The 17,297-nt window shown below is 36.5% G+C and overlaps 1 protein-coding gene across 2 annotated transcripts in view; it reads left to right on the top strand.

Moving 5' to 3' along the window:
* The first annotated feature begins 2,585 nt into the window (after positions 1–2,585).
* Positions 2,586–17,297, top strand: part of NEDD1 (NEDD1 gamma-tubulin ring complex targeting factor) — a 39,137-nt gene continuing 24,425 nt past the window's right edge. The window contains exons 1-5 of one of the 2 annotated variants that reach the window (XM_012775332.3): positions 2,586–2,678; positions 5,486–5,629; positions 8,413–8,507; positions 13,112–13,228; positions 16,192–16,332. In XM_012775332.3, coding sequence (XP_012630786.1) covers positions 5,494–5,629; positions 8,413–8,507; positions 13,112–13,228; positions 16,192–16,332 — 489 coding nt within the window. In that variant the 5' untranslated portion in view covers positions 2,586–2,678; positions 5,486–5,493. Of the gene's footprint in view, positions 2,679–2,716; positions 2,894–5,485; positions 5,630–8,412; positions 8,508–13,111; positions 13,229–16,191; positions 16,333–17,297 lie in introns of those variants that run through there. The other variant, XM_012775335.3, reaches the window with a different exon arrangement.

Genomic DNA, 17,297 nt, shown 5'->3' with positions numbered 1-17,297 from the left:
GTATTTTCTCTTCCTCTTCTTAAGTCTACCTAGAGATTTATCAATTTTATTGATAATTTCAAAGAATCAGCTTTGGTTTTAATGATTTTTCTCTATTGTTCATCTGTTTTAATTTCATTGTTCTGTACTCTAATCTTTGTATTTAATTTGTTCTTTTTCTAGGTTCCTTAAGAAAGAGCACAGGTAATTGATTTTGGACCTTTCTTTTTTTCATAATATAAACATTTAAACCTAATATTTGTCTCTAAACACTGCTTTAGCTTTTTCCATAAATTTGTATATGTTGCATTTATGACTCAGTACAAATATTTTCTAATTTTTTTGTGTGTGATTTGATATTTTTCTTTGACCTCTGGGTTGTTTAGAAGTAAAGCTGTTTAATTTTCAAATGTTTGGGGGCTTTTCTAGATGTGTTATTGTTTTCTACTTATTTTTAGTACTATTGTGATCAGAGAACATGCTCTGTAAGATTTATTCTGTTAAATCTATTGAGACTTGTTTTATGGCTCATTGTATAGTCTGTCTTTGTAAATGTTCCACGTATATTTGAAAAAAATGTTTAGCCTGCAGTAGTTAGGTATAGTGTTCTATAAATGTCAGTTATAATAGTTGATAATATTCATATCTGCCACATCTTTACTGTTTTTTTTCCCTTATCTGGGTGTTCTATTAATTTCTAAGAGAATTCTGTTAAAGTCTCCAACAATAATTATGTATATGCCTTTTCTGCCCTTTAGTTTTGATAGTTATTTTCACATATTAATATTTAAAAATTCTGTTATTGTCCACACCTAAATTTATAATTGACACAGTTTGTGATTTTATTTACCCTTTTATTGTTATGAAATATTTCTTTTTGTGTCTATAAATATTGCTCACCTTGATGTCTACTTTTAAAAAGCTGTATATATTTATATAGTTCATATATTAATAAGGCTTCCAACATTTGGCTTCTATTGCATATAGACTATCTTACACAGAACTAAGGAAACAGTATTCACATAGGCACAGACATAGGAACAAGAATGAGAGGACTGTTACAGGACCAGTATAAGATTTGATGAGGCTGTAGCACCAGTGAGGAGGGAGGAGTAGAGGTTTTCATTTGGCTTTTTATGCTGTTTTGGCTCTTGACTTTATAGCATTAATGATTTGGAGCACAGTCTTTGTAGTTACATGGTCTTGGGTTCAATTACTGTCTCTATTATTTATTAATGGTGTGACCTTGGGCAAGTTACTTAACTTCAGTTTCTTCATAAAGTGGAGACACATTAACAGTACATACTTTATATGTTTTTAGAAGGATGAAATTATATATATTGCATACATATACACATTGTATCTATGCACACAAATATAGTGCTTAGCAAAGTGTAAGTGTTCAATAAGTATTTTTATATGCAATATCTATTATATATTATGATATGTATTTTATGTTATATACATATTTGCATATAGTCTAGTCTCAATTTTCCTGCTGGCTTGAATTTTCAGAGATTTAATTAATTGTCCTTTCTGTTTTAAGGTTTCTTTTCCCCACTTGCCCCAATTCTCTCCCTGCCCCCTTTCCCTTACTCCACTTTCTCAGTTCCCTACTTTTTGCACCTCTTCCCTGTCAAAATTAAGATTTCATAACCTCAAGAACTGATGCCTGTGCAATTAAGGTAGTTGCTGCTTCCCATCAACCTTTGAACTTGACTAGGACTTCAATTTCTGTTCCGAAAAAAATATACTTCTTATGTAACTAACTAGTTCAGAAACACACACCATGTGTACTTGTGATAAAAGTATAATAACATTGTTTGCAGAAGAGCTGTCCTATATTTATTATAAGTATTCTCAGCAAAATTTGCCAGTAGAGCTATGACAGGCCTCGTTAGAAAGTGCAATTGAAAACTCACTCAGCTCAGCAACTCCCTTTTCCAACTTGAAACGCATCCCCTTCAAAAGAATTCCCAAGTAGTTGATGTTTGATGTTCCTGACCCCCCGCAGCATGATGCGAAAGAAAGATCATGGGTTTTGAAGTCAGTTAGCTCAGACGCTTACTCTTTGGGTTACTTCTTAGATTGCATGTGGCATTACCTGCTTTCCATGGCTTCCTCTTCAGGAAATCCTTTCCTAAATCCACATGTACGTTTATTTCCCTTGTTATGGGTTTTTGTCCTTCTTATAAACCTTTCCTTTGTAGCAACTGTCAGTTTCCCTTTTCATTTAAGTATCCAATTATTTAACGTCAGCCTCATATAGTGGACTGTAAGCTCCACGAGGCTAGGGACCACAAGTGTTAAGGGTTCACTGTACCCCTGTATCCCCAGGCTAAACCCACCACTGTACACCCAGAGTCTAGCAAAGTGCCTGGCACACAGTAGGCAGTCAGCAAACAAATAAATAACAAAGGATCAGCTGCCAGTGGCCGGAGCTCCGGGGCTAGGGCGTGGAGGGAGCCGCCCTGGCGCTGGGATGATTTCCCCCGCGGAGACCCAGCACCGCCCTAGCCGGAGCCACTGCCCCTGATTCTGTCCCGCGGACAAGAGCCCGGGCTACGGGCCGCGCCTCTCCTGGTGTCGTCATCAGGGGCGGGACTTCCGGCCGCCGAAGTTTAACAGTCCAGGCGGGAGCCGGAAGCCCAGCGCGGAGCGGGCCGCGCCGTGGCCCCCTGTTGTGCTGCCGCGGAGAGGTGAGGTTCCGGAGGGCGCGGGGTCACCGTGTCGCCGCCCGCCGCTCCGTACTCTCTCCTGACCCCCGGCCGCCCTCCGGCCACCTCGGGGCGGGGCGGAGGTCCCTGGGCTCCGCGCGCCCCGCCGGCCCGGTGCTCCGGGCGGTTGCCGGGCAGGGGCGCGGCGGCGCGTGTGGCGCGGAAGTGCCCCGGGAGCCGCGGCCGGGTCAGCTGGGGTAGGTTGGGGCGGCGTTACCGGGGTGTGCTGCCTCTGCAAAGTTTGCCTCCTCTCCACAAAGTCTGTCTCCCTTTTTGTAATCCTCAAATACGACTCTTGTCAGGCACTCGAAAGCATATTACAAGGTAACCCCAGTGGAACAGTTCTTCTGCAAGTCAAATGCAGTTTCGGTCAATGAAACTTGGAGAACTTTTATTTCAGCTGAGCGTTGTGTTTGAATTGTTTCATGCAGCCGCTGTCCTAAACCGGGGCCAGCAGTCCATTATCGCCGTGTATTCTGACTGCTCGCTTTCTGGGGGACCTCTTTGAGGACCTGTTGTAATAATGCCCTCACTAAAATGTGCTCAGTTCTCAGAAGACTGAGGTAGGTGGACAGATGGTCCTCTTCCTCGCTCCGCTTTTAGAGAAGAAAACAGACATTAAGTGACTCAGTTATGTCACCTAAGTTGGGACAGATCATTTGGACCTAGTTTTTCTGAACCCTAGCTTCAGTGATCTGCCCATTACACCATACTGCTCTACAGACATGGTGTAATATTGTGGTAGACACATTTTGTGCTTGTGTTTACTGAACTTAAGAGATCACTTTTCGGGACGTCATTGTTCTTTGAGTTGGGGACCAAGAGGGCACTTGTTACACATGTTTGAGGCACCAAATCTAAACACTGTGTCTTTGTTTAATGGCTTTTAGTAGCACTGCATTTATCTGATGAATGGAGCACAATGAAGCACATGAGTGACTAGTTAACAAAAGTTTTAGCCTTTTTATAAACATTAAATTTTTTTTCGTCTTTTGAGAATGAAGCGTTTCTATAATTCATTATGTCTTTAACTTGTCCTCCAAAATGGGGCATACTAGACATAAGTGTGATGTTTTGTTGATGATTTGGGGACCTGTCTGTGACATCACTAATGTGCAGTACTCTTGCATTGTCCATGCTAGGAAGGTGTGGTGGGGTATATTGCTATACCCTTTTCCCCCTCCCCTTTCTCCTATGTATTTTTGGGAATTTTTTTTCTCCTGTCATCCATTACTACTTGCTGCCATTAAAGTGTCTGCCTAGAGCAGCTTCCTTGACATTAGTCTTCTAGACTGCCTTGGTTTGTGAAATCACCTTGTTAGAATTATGTGTGTGAACTATTTGTTAAATACCATGAATATGAGCGAGAGCATTATAGACCAAGTATTGATATAGGGACTTGGTGGCTTGGTGGCATCTCCTTTGGCTGTATTGCTAGTTTTAGATTTTGAAGAACTGGGATGACTGGATTCTGACCTGCAGGAATGCTAGTTTATCATACATTTTTTTAAAGTTTGGGAAGTTACTTATTAACAGTTACTTGTTGAGTACCTACTGTGTACCAGTAATGTTTCAAGACTTTGGTATGGGGAAGCAGACATTATTATGAGAACAGATAAGAATTTTGGATAGTAGGAAGTGCCATGACAAAAGGTAGTCAGGTATTGGTATATAGGGTAACTGGTGAGGGGCTGCTTTAGCCAGGGTGGTCAGGGAAGGCCTTTTGGAGGAGGAGACATTTGAGCTGAGACCTGAAAGATGAGAAGGAGATGACCATGGGAAATCTGGGGGAGCATTCCAGGCAGAAGGGGGAGCAAATGAAAAGACACTGAGGTGAGAATGCCCTTTTTTGTTCTATGAGACAGAAAGAAGGCCAATATGTCCAGAGTCTGGTGGCCCTCTGAGAAAAGAGGGAGGAGGGTTACATAGGGGCCAGGGCATGTGAGGAAGGGTAAGGAGGTTGGATTTCATTATATTATAATTGTGGGGAGCTATTGGTAGGGTCAACTAAGAGACTGTGATCTGATTTATGTTTTAGGATCATCACTTCAACTACTTTGTGGTGAGGGCTCTGTTTGCAACAAAAGTGGATGAATGGAGTCACTTGTTTTAGATTAGATAATTATATATATACTGTGTTTTCCCCAAAATAAGACAGCGTCTTATATTTAGTTTTCTTCAAGAAGACACCCTAGGGCTTATTTTCAGGGGATGTGTTATTTTTTTTAAGTACTGTACCACAATATATATTTATTCAAATGTGGTTAAGTTGTCTTCTTCTGGAACGTCATCATAGTAAAATGGCAGCCACAGCTTTCCTTCTTCCCCCTGGGGACACACAATACCTAAAGCGGAGTGTCCCACTTCTCACTTCACTGAGGAGACTTTCCCCTCAAAGCCTCAGCTTGCAGCAGGCACAGGATGGCCGGGACCTGACAGGGGGAGCCGTCCTTTTTGGTGGGGCTGCCAGCACCTTTCCAGTCACCTCTGGGATAGAAGCTGTCACGATGGGGCAGATAGGAAGGGCTGCTCGTCTTTACCGGTCCGTTATGAAATGCATGGGTTGTGCAGATGTGCTACGTAGCCACACCCATCACTAGGTCTTACTTTCAGGGTAGGGCTTATGTTGCGCAAATGCTTAGAAATCCTGCTAGGGCTTATTTTATGGGTAGGTCTTATTTTCGGGGAAACACGGTACATATATACATATGCATATATATGTATATATATATATATGTATTTTTTGCCTATCCTTGTTTTTTAAATATATTGTTTGAAACTATTTGTAGGTGCAGTCATGCAGGAAAACCTCAGATTTGCTTCATCGGGAGATGATATTAAAATATGGGATGCTTCATCTTTGACATTGGTGGATAAATTCAACCCACACACATCACCACATGGAATCAGCTCAATATGTTGGAGCAGCAATAGTATCCTTTTTATTTTTTTAAATGACCACTTTTTATTAGATTAAACAACCAGTGTCTGTGAAACTTTTGTACGTGATCCATAATGAGAAATATATTTTGCATTGTTACCAAAGATAAAGTGAAATAGTAGTTTAAAACAATATATCATATGAATGCACTCTGATTTTCTCTATTGGTTTCATTTAATAAAAAATCTAGTTGCAACCCACTTCATTCAGAAATACTGCTATTCTTAAAAAAATATATGCTAGATTCACACCATAGAATTAGTTGTGTTATCAAAAGTTTGTTATTGAACCGTATGAAATATGGTAGGTCATAAGGTGAATGGAAATGATCCTGAAAGGTTTTAGAATGAGTTTTTGCATCTACATTTCTGCATTTGTGAATCTGATTGGGAAATTAAAGAACTTAAAGGCAGGAATGAGATGGGGAAGAGAGAAAAAACTGCCCATCATCCCTATCTTGCTGAGTATTCTCTGTATTTCTCTTCCTTTCTGTGTGTGATGAAAATACCGTTTCCTAAACATACATAGTAACATTGTTGAGATTGATTTTTTTCCTAAGTTTTTTATGTTTCTAATTAACATCTTCCCTGTCTTGATGAGCTCCTAAACGTGGATAAAATAAATGAGAGAGTGAAGCCTGTAAACTAGAGTTTCTGAACCCCTGTTGACATTTTAGGGCAAGTAATTTGTTGTGCGGCTTTCCTATGCATTGTAGGGTGTTCAGAACCTTTCTTGGCCTCTGCCCATTAGTGACCAGTAGCCTCTAGCTGTCATAGCCAAAAATGTCTCCAGAATTGCCAAAATTACCCCCAGTTGAGAACCACTGCTATAAACAAAGTACTCTTATCACCTTTTGTATGAAAATGTTCTATATGATTGGATGTTAGAAATTATTCTTTTGTGAAACTCATACATTATTTTTGATACAAATGAAGTTTTAATATTTATCTGATTTTCATTAATACCGAAGTATTGATATTCTACTTCCTGATAAAAGTTAAAATATGAAAGCTTTAAAATATGACTGATCTGTAAACAGAAATAGAAGTTTTCATGCCAGCCTAATTATTCTTGCAAGTACATAACAAAAATGAATTTTCTTAATTAAATTTACCTCTTTATCATTCCTTGCTTCTGTATTAAAGTAATAAATTACTATGGTGCTATATTAATCAAACTCATGATGAAGTGACTACATATTTGAAGGACACTCCAACGTATGTAGGGAAAATGTAGTAAAGAGTGACAAATATATGAAGTTTCTGCTGTTTTTAGACTTTCATTGTGTTTAGAGCTTAATTTTTCCTGTTACTATATAAAAGTAGCAATTCTTAATAAAATTTAATTATTTTTTGGTTTATTTTTGTTACAAGGAGTTTTACTAGGAGTTGGTATTTACTGATGTACTGCTTAATAGTCTTATCAACAAAACTAATGTGGCTATGAGATAGTGTTGTATGGCTTTTGGAAACTGTATTCTTCCTTCAATATAGTTTTGTTGTAAAAGTAGATGTGCACTGAAAGCCCTAAGTTCCCAGACTCAGCAGCTTGGGGTCTATATAGCATAGATTTCAAGGATGGCATTAATGTGAAATGCCAGTGAAGTTAGTTTTCTTTCTTCCTTTTCTTTTTTGGTCCTTTAGGTTATGTTCCTCACTTTCACAGGTTCCTGACTTTCTCATCCCTTCTAAAACTACAAAAGAAATTTTAAAAATAACTAGATAACTCTCATAATATCTTCCTTTAGTCCTTCTTTTTCTGTATTCTAAGTGGTACATGGAGGAAGAGGTCAAGGAGAGGGAAATGATTTATTTTTCTCAATGTTGTTGTATCTAGGCAGAAGTGATTTTGTTGAATCATGTATCATAATAAAATTACAATTCATTTCTGTTCACAAAATATCTGAATGTTATGTAAACCATCCAAAAGTAATGCAGTTAGGATTGTGAGTGTCTCATTTACCTATCTCCATTGCATTTATTCATAGACTGCTTGCTAAAAGGCATAGATTTAAACTTCTGATATTTTAATTTGTTATGACTCAAAATCAGACTCATATTCTTCATTATATTGTATTTAATCACTTTAGTTTTGAAATACATTGTTTTGTGTTTATAAGTTATATAAAATAAGGAAAATATAATTTTTAATTAATTTAAAATAAAGTTAAAACTTCTATAACATAAACAGTTGCTACTTAACCACACTTATTTATATTTGCTACAGTTACTGTAATATTCATTCTTAATACATTTAAGATTGAAACATTCTGTCACAAAAACTCCAGTCCTGAAAAAAAATCAGGCTTTTTTTTTATTATTTTAGTGGAAAGATAGAAGACTAGTGTGGATGTTTGCTTTCTATCTTAAATTGGAACCAAGCACTGGGTTAACAAATATCTATCTTGAACATTTTTTTGTAGATGAAAAAGCTGACTGATACTTGCTGATGGTTCTTTTATCATGCTCTCATTCTTGAAGGATAAAATTAGACTTTCTGGCCTACTCTTTGAAAACGGAGTAGTATTTCACATGGATTAAATAGCTTTTAAGTGATAGCACAGCCAGAAAGGATAGTTCTTCCCTGTAGTAGTAGCAAAGAGAATTAGTCTTTGTAATTAGTAACCTGAGCCATTTTTAAAACCTAAGGTGTATGTTATACCTATTTGTTTGTCTTCTTAGTGTGTTTGCTTTTATAATTGCAGTTCTTACAATAATAATTTAGTGCTGTAGATGCTCATGGATATAGTTTGATGCTCCATAACTCTTCATTCAGATAACTTTCTAGTGACAGCATCTTCCAGTGGCGACAAAATAGTTGTTTCAAGTTGCAAATGTAAACCTGTTCCACTTTTGGAGCTTGCTGCAGGGGTAAGTGATTTTTTTTAAAAAAACCTTTTAAAATCTTAGTTTTGCTTGAGTGGTAATTGCTTGTTTATTATGATGCTTGCAACTAAATATAAAGGTGTTCAAAAGTGTCATTCTTAACCTAGGCTTAAAGTAATACAGTAACACTTAAAGGTAAGGTATGTGTGTGTTTACTGAAGCATCTTCAGGCAAGATAATGTTGGATTCTAGGGGAACAGTTAAGGACTTGGATTTTGGTCACTAGGTGCTTACTTTCGCCATTTCTCCCTTTTGGGAAGATCTCTGTTGCTACCTGTTTTAGGACTATGTCCCACCAAGGTTACTTGGTTGACCTGACCATATGAACCCTAATGACACAGCACTACTTTACTGACCTTAGGCTTAGAATCATGGGTAAATGACCCATATCTGATGTAGCCCTCTGCTTCAGGTTGTCCACGTCATCCTGAGGGGCCTGCCTGAGCCTCCCCGTACCCTCCTTGAACAGGATGGCTCCGTCAAATGAGCTTTGGCCCTGGGGCATTTCAATGAAGCTCTCATTGCCTATTGTTTCCTTATCTTTTTATTTGTATAAATTAATCCCTCTGAGGATGATGCTTACTTCTTCAGTTCCATTCACACATTCTCCTTTAAAGTTATTGCTTTTTAAAATAGGATAAGGTCTAAATAAAAAGATGTAAGTAGTTTGTAGTTATTTTTTTTAGTTTCAAAGTTTTCATCACAAATCCTAAATTATTATGAATTGTCATAATTTTACAATCTGGGATAGGTAAGGTACCCAGTTAGAAAACAGGACAATAGACTATAAACTCTGGTAATTTAAAGAGGGCTTACAATTTTTTTTTTTTTTTTTTTTTGAGACAAAGTCTCGCTTTGTTGCCCAGGCTAGAGTGAGTGCCGTGGCATTAGCCTAGCTCACAGCAACCTCAAACTCCTGGGCTCAAGCAATCCTTCTGCCTCAGCCTCCCAACTAGCTGGGACTACAGGCATACGCCACCATGCCCAGCTAATTTTTTCTATATATATATTAGTTGGCCAATTAATTTCTTTCTATTTATGGTAGAGACGGGGTCTTGCTCTTGCTCAGGCTGGTTTCGAACTCCTGACCTTGAGCAATCCGCCCGCCTCGGCCTCCCAGAGTGCTAGGATTACAGGCGTGAGCCACCGCGCCCAGCCAGGGCTTACAATTTTTATCAATCCTTTCCTAAAGGTATTCGGTGGGATTGCCTTGAACCCATTTCCAAACCAGAGATATTGGAGGCATGGGACAGTGAGAACGTCTGCTAAGGATAGAAATGGAATTTGAGGCACCCTGTCTATTCAAACTGAGTTCAGTAAAATTGAAACAGAGGACATCCCTGGTCAGTGAAAGGCAGATTGAACTCTTGAAGAGCAGGCAAAACATCTTAGTCATCTTTGGATCTTTAGATCCCATCATAGGTGGTCAACAAACATTTGTTGAATTTAATGTCAACAGCAAAACAGTTTTGATTTCCATCTCCACCACTATTGTGTGTGTGCTACTTTTATGCATTATGCCTTGAAATCAGTGAAACTGTCTTTGGGCCTTTTTTAAAAAAAGAAATTAAAAAAAAAACCATGATATTTACAAGTATGACACAATTCTAAGGGTTTTGTAAATGTTCCAAATTAGTTGCTATAATTCTTAGTCCTCTTTCTTTTAATAGTTAAGTAATCATCATAATGCACATGGCTAAAAGTGAGATCATTTTAGTTCTAATTTTGAATTTACATTAATTCATTTATAAAAATATTCTGCAAACATTGGTTCTTTAGCTTTTATTAATAAATTTTTGTGACATTAATGTTTTGATAACCTCTTTTATAGTCCTTCCAAATCCTGTTACTCCTGTACTCTTTGAGCTATTAGATCTTTTCTATTGGGAAAATAAAATTTGATCCTACTTCTTTTAAAATCATTTTTAGAGTGGAACTTTAGGTTAATGCTTATTTTCTTTGTATTTTACCTCTTTAATGTGGACAGATTGGTATTAAGAGTATTATTATGGATATAATAGGCTACTAAATATCCTAGAAATTTGATCAGCTGTTGTTTTTAGATTTAAGAAATTGTATCTCTAATGTTTTATCTTGGGGGTACAGAGTTCCTATAATAACTGCATAATTTCCATTAATTATTTAAGTTCATTAGCTACATTAATAATATATTAACATAAGAAAAGGTCTTCTATCAACAGCTATAAATATAGGTTTTGTTCTGATCCCATAAGAATGATTATAGCCATTGTGATAATTGGAATCCCAATAAGGTTATCTTTGATGGACACCATGTTTGTCTGTTTTATTTAAAGTTTATATTGATAGTTCTTAGTAAACTGCCCTGATTTGCAGTGACAACTAGAATCTAAATCTTAGTAGTCTCTTTAGACCAAAGTCAATTCCTAGGATGGTACCTGCAAGAGAATTATAGCAACTATATTAAAAGATTGATGTAATGTGCAGCCTGCTCATTTTATACATGTTAGGTGATACACTTGGTTCAAATTTCAGAACTAGAAGAAACCTTGGGTAGTCCATTTTGGGGCTGAAGAGGAAGGGACCAGCCACAGCCTTTTAAGCATTTTTCTCTTGAGCACAGGATGTTTTTGAGATGTGTCGACTAGTCCTTAGAACAGATCTAGTCCTTACCTTTCATTTCTCAGATGAAGAAACATAAGCTCAGAATGGTGAGATGACTTGCCTTAGCCTAAACCTACATAGCTTGCCTTTTAACTAAGTCATAAAATGTCCTTTTTGGACTTCATTTCACTGATTTTTTTCCCCATAGCATTCAACTAGAGATAAGAACAATCATTGTAGTTTTGTCCTGCATCTATAGGTTAAATAGGAAAAAACATGCAACATGTTCTGTGTAGCATAGTTACTGGTGGCACCACCGCATAAGTGACATTCATAGATACTCATTGTGAGTAGAACTTGATAACCTCTGTATTTTTAGTCATTTATTTTATAGATATTTATTGAGCATGGATATGGTCTTTGCTATAATGAAACTGACATTGTGATGGAAACAGGCAATAAACTAGTAAACGAATATTCAGATTGATAAGTTGTTATGCAGAGAAATAAATTAGATAAATTCAATCGCAAGTTAGGTGGCCAAGGGAATCTCCTGAAGAGAGGGCATTAAGGTTGATATCTGTTGACCAGGAAAAAGCCATCCAGCCAAGGTTCAGGGAATTTTGCTTTCTAGGGAAGGAGAATAGCTTTGTAGAAGCCTTGAGGCAAATACATGGTTGTATGTTTAACAATTTAATTGCCATGTGAGTTGTATTTAACTCACACTAGTTTTGAGCCTGGGGCCTTGTGAAGCAAAACCTGGGTAAAACCCTTCAATTGGTTCATGAAAATCTTCTTGACGTTCTTATTGTTACAATTAATATTGATAAATTCTAAAAATGTGAATTAGTTAAAGTTAATAAATTTCGTTTTCATTCATTAAATTAGAAAGGATCATTTTGTTTTTGAAGTTTTTATTCTGTTTTTGTAATAAAATACTGTGGCCCCAAGTAAAAAATTTTTTTTCTAGTGTGGCAGTCAATGTGTTAAGAGAAGGTTAGTATGGCTGGAGAATTAGTGGATGAGAAGGAACATGGTAAGAGATGAGCTGGACAGAGCCCAGATTAAATAGGGCTTGGAAAGCCAGGTTAATGGGTTTGGAGTTTATTCTAGGCTGAAAGCCATTGAAGATTTTTAAACGGGAGAGACATGATCTGATTTACATTTTTTAAGTTCACCCTTCTTATGAAGAATGGAATGTGGGAAAGCAGGAGTAGAAATAGGGAAATGAGGTAGGAGGCTGCTGTCATAGTTTGGCAAGGTTTAGGTTAGTGCTAATAGTAGCTATAGATAAAGAGGGGCCTATGTGGGATTTATTTTATGATTGGCATTTATAGAACTTACTGGAGGAGGGAGAGGACAAGGAATCAACAGTTATCTGGATTTTCATCTTGAGAACTGGATGGATGGTGTCTTTACAGAGATGGGGAAGAATGTGAGGTCAGGTTTTGATAATGGTGTTTGAGACTTGAGCTTCTTGTGGGGAGATTTGCTGGGAAACTCAGGGTAAGTGTCTTGACCTCTTTGAAAAGCCTTCCCCATCTGTAAAATGAGGGGTCTAAACTATTAATACAAATCCTTTGAAGCACCCTTTTTCTTTAGCATATTCTGAGTTTGAGATTGATTTTAGTTTAAGATATTCTGTGGAAAGACAAGAGGAGGTTTTATCAAGGGGAGATATTAAGGGCTAGCAAGGGCTAATGGGAGACAAAGACTTGCAGGTATTTTGTAAGCTTCCTCTGTTATCACCATTCTATGCAAGAGAACATGAACGTGTTTAATGACCTTGCAGCCATTTTGATCCCCATTATAAACTGTTGGATCCATGTGAAAGATGACGAGAGTTGACTCTTTATTACAAATATTAATATTAGCATGCTTATAGTATTTAATTCAACAAATAACTTTTCACATGCTTACTAAGTGTTGGATGAGACCTGAAATTCAGCTCTGGGCTGGCTCTGTTAAATTAAGGTAACTCTTTCTTTTTTATTTTTTTTAAATAGCAAAAGCAGACATGTGTCAGTTTAAATTCTACATCCATGTTTTTGGTAAGCGGAGGCCTTAATAACACTGTTAATATTTGGGATTTAAAATCAAAAAGAGTTCATCGATCTCTTAAGGTAAGCAATTCATTTTTTTTTTTTAATCTTTACAAAAAATAGGAATGTCACAATGTGTTTAGGGTAGTTACCAAACTTTTCTTTTAATTTTGAGCTTTTATGATAAAAACAAGCCACTTCAGAATGGAAGAAAGATTTATTAGGGAAAATAAAGGTGCTGTTTAACCAAAAACTTCTTTTTGTCTTTTTTCCTCCATGTATAATATTAATGCATATTATCAGTGTTTAAAACTTTTTCTTTTTTATCTAGTTCCACTATTGCTTGAGTGAACCATTTCCTTCATTTTTTTCCTGCAGCATGGTTTGTCATCATTAAGGATCTTCTTTAAAGACACTTTGGGAAAAAGAATACTGGTTTAGGATGATAGTATTCAGTACGTGAATCAGAGTTGGGGATTTTGCTTCTTAGTTTTGTAGTATATTTGGCTGCTGTTATTTCTGTGTATGTATTTTTAGCTTGGTAATGTAATGTTTTCTAAAATTTTACTATTATAATTAGTGTTTCTTTAAATAGCTTTTTGCGTTTTTAGAAAATTATTCATTACAAGAAAGTCTCTGGTTATGATTTTTTTTTATCTCTACTTTTCATTTTTATGTCCTTTTACTATTTAGAAGTTAATCTTTAAAGTTATTTTTAATTTTTGTCTTTTAAAGTTATAATAATGAAAAATTTAAACACATACACATATCTATCTCATACATGTACATACACAGAGAAAGACCTTCCTTTAACCCATTACCCATGTAGTCATCATCTGACATCAGTGATGATCAACTCATGGCCAATATTGTTTTATCTATGTGCTAACCTACTAACCCTCTCACCTCCAGAGTATTTTGTAGCAAATACCAGACAGCATTATCGTTTTGTTATATGTCTTAATGTCATTGAATTAATTCTTACTAGAGAAATGGTATATAGAAGAATTGTTTTCTCTTAGCTAAACTGAAATATAGTCCTATAATTGCTGTTTAACTATTAACTTTGGAAGTTCATTATTTTATATGTTTAGCTAAATTTTCAAGAATCTTGACTCTATAATCTTTGCTATGGAAAAGATGGGTAATTGAAAAGTTGCCAGTAATGAGAGTAGTTAACTTTTATTGAGTTCTTTGATGCGCCAGCTACTGTGCTTATAAATACTTAATCCTGCTTATCTAAACAACTCTGCAAAGCAGGTAGTATTCCTCCTGTGTATAAATAGAGAAACTGAGTCAGATGTTAACTTGTTCTATGTCAAACCACTAGTAACGGCAAAGATGAAATGCAAACTCAGATATTATTCGTTGCTTAGTTTTTTAAATTATGAAATATTTTAATTAAAGGTATTTAGAGGGATATACCTGCTATAAATAGGGAGTGTCTTACAGAGTTGAGAAGAGATTAGAGTCTATGGCCAGTTTTGTTACACATTGTCACACATTTTAGGAGCTTCACTTACCCCATACCCGCATGGCAAAATTCTACTCATTTTTCCATCCTCAGCTTTCCCAATCACTCCTGATAGTTTTTTCTCTTTGTGTTGTTTGAAATTCTTAGAGTGCTTTGTTCCCTCATTCATTCCATTAATGAGTATTTGCCTGACTAATTGTGATAGTGGGAAATCTTACCTTTCCCCTTTGGGTCCCTCCTTTACAACTCTCTTCCTGGTGATGTAACACAATTTCTGGCACTTGGTAGATGCTTAGTAAATGTTTACTGAATGACGTATTTTCCATAGTTGAAATTAGGAAGACACCTGCCCCTTCACAAAGTCATAGAATTGTATTGGACCCCATGTTCTTAATTTCCCAAATGGGAATGATGCACAAGATGTCTGTTACTCCCTTTATCTTCTTATCAAACATTTATTGATGCTATCTCAAGATAGCAATTGTTTCTTTGATTTAGAAAAGGAATAAAATGTAGGGAAATCTCTGAAAGTGCCTGAAGGACCATTTGAAAAAGTTATAGCATAGAATATGGAATAGCATAGCTATCATTCTTGCTATTACATAAATCTAATTATTAAATACAGGGGTTAGTTTGTTTATATTACTGAGATATGGCACCAAAGTGTTAAAAAACTATCCTCCTAACCCTAATCACTTTTCTATGCTTCTGCTAGACAGACATTTCTCTGGTTTGATGTTAGAAAATATAGCCCTTTTGAACTCAGTTTGTTTAAAACTCAACAATTTTATTTCCTCAAAGTGGATTCCCATTCGGATTTGAGAGGCAGCTTGGTATAGTGGGAGGACATAAGCTTTGGAGTTTGATGTGGAATTGCATCCTGGCTCTATTGCTTAGCAGTTATGTGAGCTCACATTAAACTTTTGGTGCCTCATGTGCCTCATTTATAAAATGGGCAAAATGATCTTGCCTCTTAGGATTTTCCAAAGATTCAATGATATGTGAAGCTCCTAGCACTAATAGGTACTTAGCAAATGGAAGTAGCTGCTTTTATCTCTCAAACATGCCTTGCTCATTGGTTTTTCCCACTGTTCCATTTTGCAATGTCTGGTTTCTTTCGCCTTCCCATGACTTTTATCCTTTAGGTTGAACTCAAGCTTTATGTCTTTCATAAAGCTTCCTCTGTCAACTCAGTTCACAGTGATGTCTTTCTCTTTCCTCTAACACTTTGTCTCCACTGCTCATTTAGCATTCACTCTACCATTTTCACATTAATTGAATTCTTTAAGGTAGACATAATGCTATCTAGAAAGTTACATTTTCATGATGTCTCTTTTTTTCAGAGTGCCTGGACCATTATTATGATTATGAAAAGTAAATCTATTTCATGAGAAGACTTGGTATTGATTAGATATTACTCATTTGAGTAATTTTTAAAAGTTATTCAAGGAAAATGTTAGAGTAAATATTAGATGACAAATACATAATTTTTGTTATTTACAAAAACACGAAAATGGGCTGTTTTAAAGTTATGGGACAGTGTGTTAATACTTTCATTTCTCTCTTTCAGGATCATAAACATGAAGTTACTTGTGTAACATACAATTGGAATGATTGCTACATTGCTTCTGGATCTCTTAGTGGTGAAATTATTTTGCACAGTGTAACCACTAATTTGTCTAGTACTCCTTTTGGCCATGGTAGCAATCAGGTATAGTATGGGTTTATTCAAAATAAAGTTGATAAGATAGATTTTGAATTGTCTTATATAAGACAATGAATTTAAGTTTTAAGAATCTTTAAATGGGCCGGGCATGGTGGCTCACGCCTGTAATCCTAGCACTCTGGGAGGCTGAGGCCGGCAGATTGCTCGAGGTCAGTTCGAAACCAGCCTTGCTCGAGGTCAGTTCAAAACCAGCCTGAGCGAGATCCTGTCTGTACTAGAAAAAAATAGAAAGAAATTGACCAACTAAAAATATATATACAAAAAATTAGCCGGGCCTGGTGACGCATGCCTATAGTCCCAGCTACTTGGGAGGCTGAGGCAGTTGGATTGCTTGAGCCCAGGAGTTTGAGGTTGCTGTGAGCTAGGCTGATGCCATGGCACTCAGTATAGCCTGGGCAACAAAGTGAGACTGTCTCAAAAAAAAAAAAAAAAAAAGTTTAAATGTTTTAAATTTGCATTTGGCTTGTTTGAAAAACTTAACCACTAGCTATTTTTAATGGCAGCATTTAAAAATGTTCAAATAAGCTAATTCATACTAGATTATGGTGCTTACATAAATTCCATTATGCAGTTGAATTCCTTTTTTATGTTGGATTTTTTTTGTTGTTTTTTGTTTTTAATTTCAGAATATTACAGGGCTACAAATGTTTTGGTCACATGAATTGCTTTTGTACAGTTTCAGTCAAAGTTGTAACTCTGTCCGTCACCCAGATAGTGTGCATTGAACCCATTAGGTGTGAATTTACTCATTCCCTCCTCCTCCCTCCCACTTGCTTGATTTCCATTGCATTTTACTACCATATGTGCATATGAGTGTTGATCGATTAGTTCCCATTTAATAGTAAGTACATGTGGTGTTTGTTTTTCCATTCTTGCGATACCTCACTCAGAAGAATGGTTTCCAGTTCCATCCAGTTGTTACAAAGATATTAGTTTACCATTTTCTTATG

This window comes from Microcebus murinus, chromosome 10 (assembly GCF_040939455.1).
Source record: "Microcebus murinus isolate Inina chromosome 10, M.murinus_Inina_mat1.0, whole genome shotgun sequence".
Taxonomy (NCBI): Eukaryota; Metazoa; Chordata; class Mammalia; order Primates; family Cheirogaleidae; genus Microcebus; species Microcebus murinus.
The sequence above is the reverse complement of the archived record's forward strand: the minus strand, read 5'-3'. Positions and strand labels throughout refer to the sequence as shown.